This window comes from Pithys albifrons, chromosome 3, assembly GCF_047495875.1.
Source record: "Pithys albifrons albifrons isolate INPA30051 chromosome 3, PitAlb_v1, whole genome shotgun sequence".
NCBI classification, from domain to species: domain Eukaryota; kingdom Metazoa; phylum Chordata; class Aves; order Passeriformes; family Thamnophilidae; genus Pithys; species Pithys albifrons.
Window position 1 is genome coordinate 16,296,424 of NC_092460.1, and position 15,469 is coordinate 16,311,892.

Genomic DNA, 15,469 nt, shown 5'->3' on the forward strand with positions numbered 1-15,469 from the left:
CTGCAGTCCCTGGGCTGTATCAATCAGGAGACATATTTTTTGGCTTACCCAGAAAGTTTGGGGTTCCTCAGAACGATATAATCTCCCTGCAGTCCTTCTGGAAGGGTCACAACCTCAGGATACTTGGTCTGTGAACAAATACGTTTAAACTGGGTCAGAAAAATCACGGCAGACAAGGTGGTGTCCAGCCTGTGCTCCCCAGTCCCAGTGGATTTCATGAGCTGCTTGGATAGTAATAGTTAAAAGTAACTATACTGACTGAAATTCTGACCTGGTTTTAGAGTTCCTTGTGTAAGATACAGGAAACCTTGAAGAAACATTTTTTAAACTAAGTTCTGTTAATTGATTTAGTAACACATTTCTAATACATTTGCATCTCACCCTCTGTGAGGGAAGGAACCTGACTGGTACACTGTGGTTGGAGATTCCTTTTGAGAGGGCTTTGGAAGCACAAAGTCATAAAGGCAATAAGACACCAAAATATCCACTGCTACCAAAATATGTGACAATGAAAATGTGATCAAACTGACTCCTGTTAAACTTCCATGTCTCTGGGAATTATTTCTAGTTACTACAACGTGCAAAGGTTGATTGTTGCTACACCACTTTGATGTTTGACAGTGTTCAGTGTGTGCATCTTGAATTACCCAGGTCTCAGAACCTTTGCTAGAACTGGTTTAAAAGCACACAAAGGAAAAGCAGACTCGTAGCTCTGTGTGGATGCTGTAGGTGATGGGTTACCCTGAACAACAGGGGATGCACAGACACCAAGAACTGAAGAACAGCACATGTCCTGCAGGAATGTGCTGCTGGAAAAGGAAACAGAACGGAGCCACAGCCTGTTGTGCAGAGCTGTGCCCTGCTTGTCCTGCCTCATGCACTGGACACAAAGCTGTGCTCCAAAACTTGATGTTTATAAGGTGTGAAAAGTCTCTTGGCCTGAATCATCCCACACAGCTCCCAGGGCAGGCGGCAGGTCCTGCAGAAAAGGAGCAGGAGAGCTCATTGTGGAGCAGCACTGGAGAAAATGAGCCCAGTTTTATGGGATTGTGCCTCATCTGGCAGAGCGAAATCGCTACCAGATGTGACCTTGCTCAGGGTTAGGAATGTATGACAAACTGAAGGGGGGCTGTGCAGAATGTGCCAAATGACATAAAACACATGGAATTTGCCATTTTAATTTCTACCCAGTATCCAGTACTGTATTTTCTGTGGGGATAATGACCCGGATCTATCCTGGGAACAAAGACACAGTAGGGACAACACAGAGCAGGACAGTGACACTGAAAGTGGCTGATCAGAGGTCACTTGCCCAGCAGAGCAAGGATTCTCTTCCAGCTTTATTCCCTGTGAAATTATGCTCCTCTGATGACAAAATAAAACAACTTTTCCAAGTTTGCCTTCTCAATATCCAATACAAGCCTTCATTTGCCTGGTGTCAGAGGCCTGGGAGGATCTGCTGATCCCTTTAGCTCCAGGCTGCCAATACTAGAAATGCAGGATTAGCTTCTCTCTGAAACTCAGCTCTTGTATTCCTTCATTTACAAGAGATCCCAAGTATCCATATCTAAGCACTTCATCCCAACACCTTTGGGAATCACCAGAGAAAACAGATCAGAGAAACGAGATACGAGTTACAATTCAAAACACTGTGAAACACTCCCAGGGCTTTTTTTGGAAGTTCCTGTGTAGCTGCTGTGACCTGGTGGGTGGTACTTATGTCATATGGAAACCAGAGGCAACTCCAGGAAATCCCTGTGTGCGGTTCTGTGGCAAAGCTCCCTGTACCTGCAGAGGGTGCCCTGGTGGGCTCTGCACACAGAGTGGTTATTCTGTGCCTTCCAGAAATGCCAGCAACCCCTGTGGAATTTGGGATTTGGGATAAAATCCAGCCTTTTAGTGGGAAAGGTCATACTTTAGCAATCCACAAAACACACAAAAAGCCAAACCACAAATACCTCCATCTCTCTTTGCTAAAACCTGAGCTTTGGCAGCTGCTCCAGGCCCAGATCCGTGTAAGGATCCTGGCTTTGTTCCCACCTCAGGATGGCTCCTTACACCAACCATGCAGCAGGAGCAGGAAGCAAAGCACCCAGGATTAAGAAGCAACCTTAAACACTGGTGATTTCGGGAATAAACACCAGGAAATGAAGTCACACAACCTGCCTTTTATTTTCCACATGGAAAATGTAAATGGCTGAATCCCACAGGTAAAATGTGGGGATCTGGAATGTAACAAGCACCAGGCACATAGACACAACTGCAATTCCAAACACTCTTTGGATACCACATTATCACCTCATCTTCTCTGCTGAGCAACTTTCCCATGTTTTCCCTGCGGAAAAGCAAATCGGAGCAATGACCAGGGAAACAGAATGAGCGGATCCACTGAAAGGTCTTTTGGGAAAGTCAGGAACTCCCTTGGGATCTTGGAACTGGATCCAAGGCAAGGGGAAGAGATCCCATCAAGTACACAGTACCATATGGGAGAGATCAGCTACAACTGCATTAAGCAAAACCTGACTTTAATCAAGAAACATCTTTCCTCAGATGACTTTTAAATGTCAGTTTATGATCAAAACCAAAAGCCTAAGCTATTATTTATTACTCCTAGACGGAAATTGTTTTTCCAGCTCCTTCAGGAGTCCAAGCAGGGAATCTTATAAGAACTTTTGTCTCAAACAGGAATAGTCTCGAATGAAAGGTGATGGAATGCTCACCTCCTGTGACAGATTTTACACACCCACCCACTCACCCAGTGCCATCCCAGGTAATGCACTTGCAGTGGCTATTTTTAAAATATATTATTCCCCAGCTGTTTAAAGCTGCTTTGCAGTTTTCTGCACACCAAGTCTCTGCTAAGGAAAATGTTGTAAATTACTCAGGTCAAAGCCATGGCTATGAATGCAAAGCAAAACTGGTGAGGCAGACACCGTAATAAAAGCAGATGAATTTGCTTCTGACCCACTTAGCAAGAAAACACACAACCCTGCTACCATCTGGAACAACAGTGCCCTTCTACTGCTATTTCTGAACTTTGTGTCCTGTCAGAAGGTTGTAAATAAAGACTCCGAACACCAGGAGTCCCTCCACAGGTACAAACTGCTTCTCAGTTTACCAGGGAGGCTCCATTTGGGCTCTGATCGGGTGATTTGTATGTAGGGTTTGCTCAGCTAAGGTCACGTTCTCACCCACTGGTATCACCCACTCAACACCAACACAACTCCAGTAATTCCAACACAAATCATTTGCGAAAATAACGAAAATTCTGGATACTGCAGAATACCAATAATGACCTGATTAAATTCCAGAAGCACCAAACATCCCCCTGCAGTGCCACTGAGCTGCTCCCACTGCAAACCAATGTCCAAAACAACGTGCTAGTGGAGGATGTTTAAGTGGGGTGTCCCAATGGCTCCTTCAGCCCCACTTCCCATGGGTTTGAGAGGACAAACTCAGTTTGGCCTGTGCCTGAAACATGGCAATGGTGTAACCCAAGGTCTTGTCAGGAGGCAAAGGGTGTGTTTAACTAAATCTCAGTTAAAGTGTAAACCCACAAACACAGAGGTCAACTTCCATCATATTTTCACGTGCTTGGGAAGATGGCAGTGCTTTTACTGTTGGGTAAGTGAAAATACCAATTTGAAGCAATGGGATATGTGATAAATTACAGCTATGGAAATGAACTCTTGTATCTACTACTGCAGAAGACAAGCCTTGGTAAAACCTGTTTTCAAACAATAAAATATGAATTATAGAATTATAAAAAGAAACATTTTATAAACATGTCCTTGCACGTTATATGTATTTTAATGTCTGCACTGAAAAATGCTTTGCAAGGGCTAGAATAATAACATCTTTGAGCTTTCAAAGAATGGCTCATTGAAAGTTCAGAGCAGAAAGGATTATAAAAGTCACCATGAAGTTTCTCATTTTGTGCAATTAAAGGAACTGTAATCAAAAAATATCAAATCGCTTTCCCCCTTCAACTAAATTACACCCCACAGAAACACTGTGTTTGCAGGATGGATTTATGAAGCCTCACCACCTGTAATTATGTCTCAGAATAAACACAGCTCCCACCTTCCCATCTTGGGAAACTTGTTCTTCCCCTGAGCCAGCCCTGCCGGGGCTCTGAGTGATGCCGATCACACAGAACTGCTGCTGCCCCCGGACCACAGGACGGGCTGGCAGCGAGAGCAGCACAGACAGAGCGGTTTGTCTGCGTGGCAGTCCCAGCAGAGCTCACACAGCCAGCCCTGCGTGGAAAGCTAAAATCATGAGTGGTGCTAATGAAGTGATTCCTCTTTAGTAAAGGAAAGGAGGATCTGGGGGGCAGAGCTGAGGGCTGACAAGTAAGTCTGACAATGGCGCGTAGTGATGGGACAGGGGGAATGACTTCCCACTGCCAGAGGGAGGGTTAGATGGGATATTAGGAAGGATTCTTCCCTGTGAGGGTCGGCAGGCCCTGGCACAGGTTGCCCAGAGAAGCTGTGGGTGCCCCATCCCTGGAAATGCCCAAGGCCAGGTTGGAGCAGCCTGGGATAGTGGGAGGTGTCCCTGCCCATGGCAGGAGGTGGAACCAGACAATCTTTCAGGTCCCTTTCAACCCAAACTACTCTAGGATTCTATAAATAACAGTTTGACTGTTATTTATGCCCTGTCACACTGGACAGGGGAAGTCTTTGCAGAAAACATTTCCCAAAACCTCCTCCCAAGCTCAGGACGCTCCTGGTTTCTCCTGTAGAACATGCGCAGCTGGTTACTCGAGTACCTGTACCTGGTTGCAGACCTGTTCTTTTTCTCAGCCCAGATCTGTAACTCCTGAGTTATTGATCACTTTGCTAAGATTCAGCCTTACATCTGTCTCTCAACGTTAAGCCAATGCTCTGCACAAGTATCTGAAACCAACTGGAAGCCACTGCCCCCCAGCCCAAACCCACGGAGCCTTCACAAACTGCCAGTGAAGTTCCTTTGCTTTGTTCTTTCTTTCTTTTCATCTTCCCCTGATTACAGCTTCTCGTTTTTGGCCCCTGCTCTATTTCCATTGCCATTAATTTTCCTTCTTTCACAATTCCATAACATTATCATTTTTCATGCTTGACTCAGCCACGGTTATACGTGATTCAGTTTGTCACTATGTTCACAATGTGGCTATTAATTTTCCATACTTTTTCTATTTTCCTGATTGGATCTAGAACAGAAGAGCCAAACCAGCATCACCAAGGCCCAGGCACACATAATACCGTGTCTCTTATAAAGCATTTCCTTTCAGTATCACTCTGTCATATGGTAACCATGTGTTTATCTGCAACTTAATTACAGCAGACTGGGAATAAATTAAAATACATACTAGAGGTTTATTTTTGTGAGGAAAAATAGAATTACATGAACATGAAACCTCAGAAAGAACAGGAAGGGGTAGATCATCACTTGAGGGAACACAGAAGTCGCAAATGCTTTTTCTTTCTGGGCAAGAGACAACTTTTCTCTCCAGTGTTTCTCTTTAAAATTGTCAAGGCAAAAGATTTTCACTAGTTTATGAAAGTTTTAAACTCCCCATTTCTGTAGTTTAAAATTCTAGGGCTTATTTCCCATTTTATTCAACTTTTAAAATACACTGTCTCAAACTAAGGTGGCTGCAGAGCCACCCCCTGCACACATGTGGGCACAGCTCCAATTCCAGGGAATATGGGCTGATGTGGATTTTGTGGGAGAGCAGTGACACTGCACCTGGGTATTTATTTTGGTGGAAATCCTGGTGAACCAGTAGAGCTCAGTAGTTCTGTTCTTCCTCCACGACTTTACTGACGTACCAGATTTCATTACATTGTATTTTGGACCCTCTGCCCTCCCTCTGCAGTTCAGTGTAATTAAATACTTCTTGCTGATAAACTTTGTCTGTGGAAATCAGGACAAATGTCTAATTTAGCAAAAAAGATACTGAGCAGCCAAGGACAACACAGAGAGGAAAAATCATGAAAGGAAAAAAGATGTCATATTGCAGAGCAGCATGAAGTATCAACGATTTGGGAAGAAATGATTGTGAGCCAATTTTTTAATAATCTGAAGGAAGTAGTCTGCAGGAAAGGCATTTTTAGGACAGAAATTAAGCCCAGTTTGTGCTTTCTTCCATGACAACAGAAGCAAGATACTTAATAGGTCATTACAATTTTTTTCTGCGCAGAAGATGCTGCAAGAGTCTCTCTAAGCCTTTTTGATGTCTTAATAAAAGGGTCCAGAATCACATAAAGCAACTTGGCTTTGAAACACCACAGAAAAGTTGATTACCAAGTGTGACCCAACTTGCTTTTGTACAGTTTACATTACCAAGCTTGTCCAGACAGCAGAATTTAAACATAATATAAATAAAAGCATCTGAACTTAGCTAATGACTTGGCTCTGAAGCTGTGATAGTTTTTTCCCAAGTAGCCAGATTAATTTAAAAAATAAATCACAGGACACAACGAAGACCATCTAGTACATCTAAATTAGCTCAAGATTAGACATTCACTTTTTTAAAAAGTGGGATTAAAAAAGTTTTCAGACAAGATACTCAGTTTATGTTGATCACTCCCTGCTGTGGTTATTTCACCTTGACTGTGGGTCAGGTGGAAGGGAGAAGTGTTAAGGACAGAAGTCAGGGAACTGCTGTTACACAACAAAACTCCATAAATTTATACAATTAGAAGAAGCAGTTGCCCACTGGTCCTGTCACTGGAGATCTGTTATCCCAAGAAAGATACCTGCCTAGTAAAGTTTGGTTATTATTACTTATTTATTAACACTGTCAGTTAATAATACATCAGGTATAGGAAAGGTCTTTGGGGTCCCGTTCAAATCAAGCTTAGAGAGCTGCCTCTCCCAAAGAGTATGAAGAGTTATTTGCTTCTATGTGGGCAAAATTTATCTTAACTGGTAAGGACATGCATGTCCACAGAGCCACCTGGAACACCTAAAACACCCATTTGCACCAAGAGATATAAATTGGTTTAGAGGTCAAACTCTTGTCACTTGGAGCACACTGTCCAACAGCAGAGAGGGGTTTGGTCAATCAGCATCTGTCAAATCTGCCTGGACCATCCCCTTGCTGTCAGAAGGAAGTTGTAGCAGTCCCATGACCTTCGCTGAACACCAGGGGCAAATCTGTGTTTGCACAAACGCAAACAAACCCCTCCGGTGTGACTTGCACTCAAGAACAAAGACACGCTCCCTCCTGCAGTTCTACCCAGGTCTGATGTCAGTGGATGAACAGCAATGTCCACAGGACAATTCCCACTGCAAGTAACACAATAATATCCATTTATCCAACCCCCAAAAGGACCAGATTTTCCCTTGAACACACAGAGATATGTATGTAAAATACATCCTCGTATAAATCAGTGTTCACTTTCCCAAATACCACTGTAGTATTATTGCAGTATTACTAATATTCTTCCTGAACAAAAGAAATAGGTTTAACATCTGCATTAGGTCAAAAGCAAAGCTTTCTAAAGAAAATATATGCTGTATATACATTGAAATACTTTCCTCTTTAATAGTTCTACATTTTGAACAGACTCCACAAAAATTTGCCACCCAGTAGCTTTCATTTGCTTGGTTATTTAAAATTATCAGCTGCTTATGTGAAAGTAAATATTAACATGAAATGCTAAAGTGCCTGTTGCTTTCAGCAAGGGCAGGAACTGGTCCAGCTGAAAAGCCCCTGAAAGCTTTAAACCCACTGGATTCCTTCCATGTAATTCCCAAATACAGTTCTTCACATCTGGCTGTTAAAAGCACGACATTTCAGTTTTCCAAACACATTCTCAGCACAGACGAGAGGGACACAGGAAATATTCTTGAGAAGACCCAAACACCTACAAGAAGAGATTTATCAATTCCTAATTTTTGTACATGCAAGGGTGTAAAGTTGTCAATTCACTGATAAATGACTGGTCTGTGAAAATGGTCAACTCTCCTCGAATTTTGATCTACTCAAGACCCTCAAGAAGAAAGCAGCAAGCCCTCCCCAAATGAAACACAAGGAAAATTAAGGAAAACTGAAAACCTGTAACTATTGAGTGTGCAAGTCTGTGCTATCCCTTAGACCAAATCCCTCACAACAAACATGATTTTGACTCAAATATCTGTGCACTGCCAAGGACAAAGGAATTTGGGGCAGTGATGAGAACTCTTTAGTGTATCCAGCAGGACAAATCCCAAGCAGCTGCCAGGCAAAAACATTCTGATGCTCCACCTTATTTGGGTTATAAAGGCCCCAGGAATGTTCTGCAATGTGTGTGGATAAATATTTGGTTTATTGCTAGGTACTGCCCCAACACAGAGAGTCCTGATAACACTCCCAGGAGCTGCCAGAGCGACTCCTTCACTCCCAGTGCAAACCTGACGCATTTCATCATTTGAGTTTAAATTGCTGGCCTTGCAGAAACATTTCAAACCCATTGGTAACAACACATTTTGTTCTGGTAAAAGTCCAGCTGAAAGGAAATCAATATTAAAAGTTTCGCTCTTTTTTCTTGGTCAGTTTTTCAAGTTTAGGTGTTTTCTGGTTTTGGAGCCCCACGGAAATAAACAGACACAAACATTCCCACCTGTAAACCCCGTCTGTGTTTGAAGTTTTCATTGTAACAGTAACAAGGTTAGTCCTAACCCCACATAAAGCTGCAGAATAATGCATGAGGTGGATCCTGGAGCACCAGCCATTCCCTGACTGCTCTTCCATGGCTGGATTTGGGGAAGCACAAGGAGCCCTCAAACCCTCACCCAAATTCCTCCACAAACCCTCCCTGCAGCTCCCAACTGTTCCACACAAACCCATGGCAAGAGGCCACCATTTGGCCTGAGCTCCTGGTGACTCCATATTGTGGATGTGGACTGTGGAATGACCTCAGGGCTGTTGGAATTGTGTGCTTTGCAACGCTGTCAGAACTGCATGTCAAACACCACCGAGCTGCTCGGACCCAAAGCATCCCCTCAGTGACCCCACGTGGGGTTGGTGGTGGGTCATCAGTGAGGGCAGTTTGAGAAGGGAACCTGGTGCCAGGAGTATTTCCCTTTTTTCTGTGGAATTAGCAGCTCTGGGAGAGGGGCATGCCCTGACCTGATGGCCTGACAGATGAACTGATTGCATGAGTTGATTGACTATTCATTCTGTTAATAAAAGCCACAGATGACTTGGGTAATCAGCACCTCAAGTTTCCACACAAAGCATGAGAAATAATTAAAATGATAATTTTTATCGTACCCTTTCAAATACAAGCAACACTGCAGACATTTCCAGAGTTCTAATTCCAGCTGCAATTAATGAATCTAGAATTCTTTGAGGTATATTAACAGGACAAACAACAAAGTTGTGTGAGAAGAACCACAAATCCAATGTTTGATGTTATTGTACGTATGTGGAGAAAAAGGAGGAGAGAAGAAACAACAAAATGGAGAAAGAAAGAGAAAGGAAAAAAGGGGCAAGTACAAGGGAACAAAGACTAAGATCAAAGTATTTTATAGTAAAGAAAGAAGAGTAAAAACAGCTTAAGAAAAAGGAAATTAAAGCAACAAAGGAAGATTTTCATTATTGGAATTTAAACAAGAAGTTATCCCCAGCCCATATAAAAAAACAAGGATGTCTATTTATGCACTCAGGCTCCATTTCCAAACCCAAACAGAGTCCCACGGCAGGAACTGTAAGGTACACACAGATAATCCCATGGAAAAATTTAAGAAGAAAGGCAAACACTATATTGTTATTTAAAATGTAGTACTGGATTACTTCAATAATAATTTTTTCCGCTGTAAAAAGACCTCTGGATGACTCTCCCCAAACTCTGCAAACTACATTTGAGGCCTCCAGCATATTCTTCACCTTTGGCTTTTTCTATTCCCCCCCCCTCTGTTTTGAATTCAGCTCTTGCATCTCTTGCAGCTGCCCCTGCCAGTGCAGAAGCAGCCCTGTCTAGACTGCAAACATATTTGTGCCTCTGAAAAATAATTCCAGCAACTGGACCTCCAAAATCACATTTCTCATTTCCAGCATATCCCACTGCCCTGTGAATTCAGAATTACTGTCATACAGTTCAGCCCTTATTAACACAGAGGATCTTTCCTTCCAATTTCTATGAGACAAAAATGTCATAATGCTCAGTTACCAAAATACTTGCTGTGAATGGACCTTATAAAATGTCCCAACACTCTGAAACAAAATTAGTTTATTCTCCCTTGTACATCTCACATTGTGTAATAGAAAAAAAAGCCAGGAAATATAGAAAAGCAGTAAATAAATTGTAGAATAATAGAATATCCTGAGTTGGAAGGGACCCATAAGGATCATTATGTCCAACTCCTAAAAAATTAGATATCAAAGCCTGCTCTAAAATATAGTAATACTATATTATAGACTTGCATGATTTTAATTTAGGATACTATTAAAAGAGCTGGTAAACTGATGATTCTTATACTAATATATGGTTTGCTTTAATAAAACCTTTTTAATACTTGCTAATTAAAAAATACCTTGGACTCCCTTGCAAGTTGTTGGCAAAGCTTTGAGTTAGTTTCAGCAAACTCAATCTTTTAAAAATTTACTCATAAAAGGAAAAAGGGCAATTAAAGCATTTCAGGTACTTAAAACGAGTTGCTTTGCAACTGATGTGCTTGCAAAAGGATTATGAACAAAGCAGTACAGAAGAGGCAATGAGTTTTAAAACAGAAAATGAGCAACTGATAAAGAGGAAATAAGTTAATCACACTCAGAGCTGTTGCAAACACATTCCAGTGTTCGATAATAAATCAGTGTTACTGTACACAATGTCCCCAAATATAGTCCATCTCATCTCAGACTCATTACTCCACTTTCTATGTCCCAGCATTTCCTAACCTGACACATAAGGAACTCCAGCATTACTGTGCACACCTTTCACTGGAACTCCTGCAGGAGTGGGACATTTCCTAAGGCTTATAAGCACCCAAGCGCTGGCACTGGTGAAAGGGAAACACCCAGAGGTCAAAAACTCTGCTCAGTTTCCACGTGGAGCTGCTCTCTGAGAGCAGTGCCAGAGCTGGAGCACCTTTGTGAGGAAGGAGCTCTGGTAGGAGCAGCCCTGTGAGAGCTGGGCTGGGCTGAGCTGCCACTGAGACATGGCAAGGTTTCGGGCAAGACATTCCCAGAAAACCTGGGTGTTCTTCCTACGCAATTAAACAATATCTCAGTTCTGTAGTGGTTGTTTTTTCACCCAGATGGCCATTTTGCAAAAGAAATAACTGTTGGTTTCTAAACAAAGAGCCCCAGGCGGGACGTGTTGGCACAACAGGAATGACCCAGTTCCAAGGGAACCCCTCGCGCTCTCCCTGTCCCCAAACTTCTCCTCATCTTGTATCATGACAGCAAAACTTGGTGTTTCAGAAATAACTCATCCTTTGGTCATCTGGTGAGTCCTCCAGTCAGCAAGGGAAAGGGAACATACAGGATTTAATGTGAAGAACAGAGAGAAATCACAATAAAAATGTAAATTGGCAAAGTCTGTCCAAGCTCTTAGAAAAGCCCAAACAACGCCAGCGTTCGCCTTCAACAAGACATGTTTGTACACCACACACAGAGCCATCCAGAATACCAGAAACTGATGAAACAGAGGGGTTTTCTTGTTTTTAACATTCCCCTTGTGAAGGGAGAACTGTGCTGGAGTATCAGGAAATTCACAGCTCCTTCAGCCCCAAGTGCTGGTCAGATCATAAAGCAAATGTAACTGATCATTTCATGGGGTGTGTTCAACTCGTACTCAACCCTGAGTCGTGAACCCTGAATGTCATGTTCTGTGGAATGATAAACATCTAGAAATGTGAGAACCATAGAAATAGCAATATGGTATTAAGAGATACATTTAAAATGCAGATATGTCTACAAACACACACGTCCCTTCTGCCATTTCCCCCTTCACATTATCACTGAGAGCTGCAGAATTGCTGTACAAGTAATTTTTGCCATTGCCCACTAATTCCCCCAGACAAACCATTTGATGCTACTGTTTGTAATGGGAAAAACATGAATCAACAGGCAAAGACAACTAATTTTTAGATTTAGAAGGAAACCACAAGCAAACTTTGTTATTCTCCTCAAAGTGTCTTCCTGTATCAGCGGCCAACAAATCCTTCTTTTTGACTAAAATACTTCAAAATATTTGTGTCCTCAGTTTACATCTCCATCCTGAGACAGTCTCTCAGTGGAGAGGCATCCTGTTATTAATTCTTACTTAATATTAAAATGGGAAAACATCTGAGGCATCAAACAACAGTGATATGAGCAGAAAGGCACAGGAACTCAACCACGTGTCCCAGCTGACATCTCCAACCAACAGGTTCATCTCTGAGACCAGCTGCTCATTGTCTCACATCACTTCTGATATCACCTAAGATGGCAACAGTAAACAAGAGACGTTTATAAAAAGATGCATCCCCTTTTTAGACATTTATAATGTCCTATATGGACACTTTTTTGGCCATTTTGCCTGGAAATGGAAACTGTGACCAAGCACACAACCAATGAGCAAACAAATGAGGAAAGATCATTAGAATGATTATATATTCTTATTTTTAATGAATACTAAACAATCTGTTTTCAGTATTTACACAGAAAGTGATATAAATTTGCTATATTTAAAATACAGACCTCCATGTGTTCATTATAGCCCAGTCTTTATTTAAGAGAAACACTGTCCCTTTGGTCTGGTATGATGTACTTGCCCATGGAAAAAAATGGAATATAAGAAGCAATGCTAGGGCAGGAATGAAACCCTACAGGAGCCTTATGGCTCTCTGCTAGAAACTTAACACCTGGTTAGGCTGCTTGGACTTTCAAAACCCTCTTTTGAAAGGTTCTGAATTCTTTACAGTTTTACATGAGCAAACTATTTTTATGCTAAAAATAAACAGGGAAAATCTCTTAGAGGGTATTTCTGAGCAATGAGAGGTTTATCAGGATGAAACCACCAATGTGGTGGGGTTTCCTCAGAACAGAAAAGCTTCCAGTGACTGAAAATCTCACAACAATGTCTCTGATAAACATTTACATTCCCATAATTCAATGGGCTCTTACCAAAATAAAGATCCAACTCTATAAACTTACTGAAATGCAAAAATATTTCTATGAAGAGTCTTCAGTTTATACAAAGGTCGAGTACAGAGGAAATTAGAAATAATATTTTGTGAACGACAAGGACAAAAAAATTTCAGTTACTCCATCTTTTGTGTGTCATTGCTCAGGAATGATGGTCAGCAGTGGCACCAGAGCAAAGCCAACCCTGCCCAAACTCACTGGACTGTTTCAGACACACAGAGGACTCGTTCAGCAGCTGAGTGTTTTGGAAAAGTCAGAGTCAGCAAATACCTGAAATGTAACCCCCCAAAACCCAGGGAAGTGTCACCACTTGAACCCCCATAAAGAAGTGGTTCTATTTGAAAGGGAAGACAGAAGGACAGGGGAAATGTGTTTACTCAAGGCAGGTGGGGAAGGTGCTTTGGAACATCGCAGGGAACAGGCTCCAGGCAATGACACAACAAAAACTCGACCAAATTTCTTCACTGATGCTCAAATTTAAAGGCAATAAGTGAAACACACCGGCCTCAAATTTTAGGTAGCTCTGGAGGGAGGCCTCACAAATTAATTCCATCTGTCTGTTCACTGGCATGTTAGATATAACATGAGAAAAACCTACCACAAACTTAACATGGGGGTGAATGGAAACCTAACCCAGAAGCACCAAGTTGTGGCAACAACTAGTGCCCTCAGAAAGTCAGTCTTGATAAATCAATATGAATAATGACCCAGTTAGAATGAATAATGAACAAATATTTTAGATATTCTGTTCACTGCAGTGAAGAACTGGAATTGGGATGCAATGACAGTGGAAAATGAAGCTTTTTTAATGTAAATAGATCCCAGCTACATACACCTCATATTGCAGTTTTAGGTTTATTCCCACCTAAAGGAGTACCCAATGCTTTTTGCAATGTATTGTTAATATTTTTAGATATGTGAGAAAAATCTGTGTTTACATCTCTTAAGGTTTACCAGCAACACTTTCTCTTTTCCTGTGTTTTTTCCCCTTATGGATACCCATGACCACTGATTACAATGAGGAATGCAGTAACTGCTGTAGGTTTCAGAACTGCCCTCTATTGCCAGCCCCAAATTCCACATCTCATGTTTTGTGCTGACTTTAACAGTTATAAAGTTTTTTTTCCTCCATTGCTATTTCTTTCCAACTATAAACTCGTATGTTTGATTTAAAAAAACAAACCACATGAATAATTTCAAAGTTTAGGATTCCAGCTTTGCCTCTGATCAAAACCAGCCAGCAATGGCAAAGATTCATTGCGACAACTAAGTGTAAAGCAATTTAAAAAATAATTCCATTCTTTTATTTCATTGAAAGGTTAAACCCCCACTGCTGTAATTTTCAGTGTTGTCTCTTTCCCTTCCAACTCCTGAACAAAGCAGAAATAGCTTTATGTTCCTGAATGTGGGTGTGTTTTTTGACTCACAGAAATAATATTTTCATCAGTGCCTCAAAAAAAAACCCAAACAAAAAAAGGGGCCACTCACACTTTGGAAGTAATTCCATAAGATCACAAAATATTATTTGCTGGTTGATAAATATTCTTGTATTCCCTCATAGACAGGGGTAGATATCACAAGTAAACAAGTTTTGTCTAATATTTCTGTCTCAGGAAATGGCTGCAAACAGACAGATGCAGAGGAGGGTAACACATTATGATGCTGGATGTAGTTCTGAAACTAAATCTCTGTGGGAAGCCGTTGAATATATATATCTATATATACACATACATATATATATATACACACACACACATACCTACATACCTATATATATGTATATACACAAACATTATCTCAAGTCTGTGCTTCAATCCATTCTGTGACAAGAGCACCAATACTCAAGAAATCCAACTTTTTACAAAAGGTTATAGTTACAATACCCCCCCCAAGGGGAAATAGTTCTGCTGGAATCTCAGACAGGATTATCCATCCCACTATTGCTCCATGTTGCCCTGACCAGGCTGCTCATAATATGGATGTAAGGAATACTCATATGTCATGCTCAAAACTCCCCCAGTATAGTTTTTAATGGATTCTAATACTTCATCTCACTTTTAGTTAATAGGGCAACAGATCAGAAAACTCCAGGAGGAATAGTGAACAGATTACAATTACTAGAAATACCTAAAATTTAAAACTCTTAACTTTATCAGTGTGGGGTCCAGGAGTGTTGCTGCCTTAACTCATGGGATCCACAGAAGTGGGATTCAGATCAATGTTTGAAAAGCAGGTCTTTTGAGGAAGAGACAGAAATTTATTTCCACTGTATTGAATTGCTTAAAAGCCCTTTCCCACTATTGGTTGCCATCTAATGGGTACAGTGAGAGACGATGTGAGAAACTGTTGTAACACTATAAACAA

General features: G+C 41.4%; 1 protein-coding gene across 1 annotated transcript in view; it reads right to left on the reverse strand.

Annotated features, from left to right (window-relative positions):
• CENPP (centromere protein P) overlaps positions 1-15,469 on the reverse strand; it is a 121,571-nt gene that overhangs the window by 2,487 nt on the left and 103,615 nt on the right. Inside the window, exon 7 of the mRNA XM_071550678.1 lies at positions 49-128. Coding sequence (XP_071406779.1) covers positions 49-128 — 80 coding nt within the window. The remainder of the gene's footprint in view (positions 1-48; positions 129-15,469) is intronic.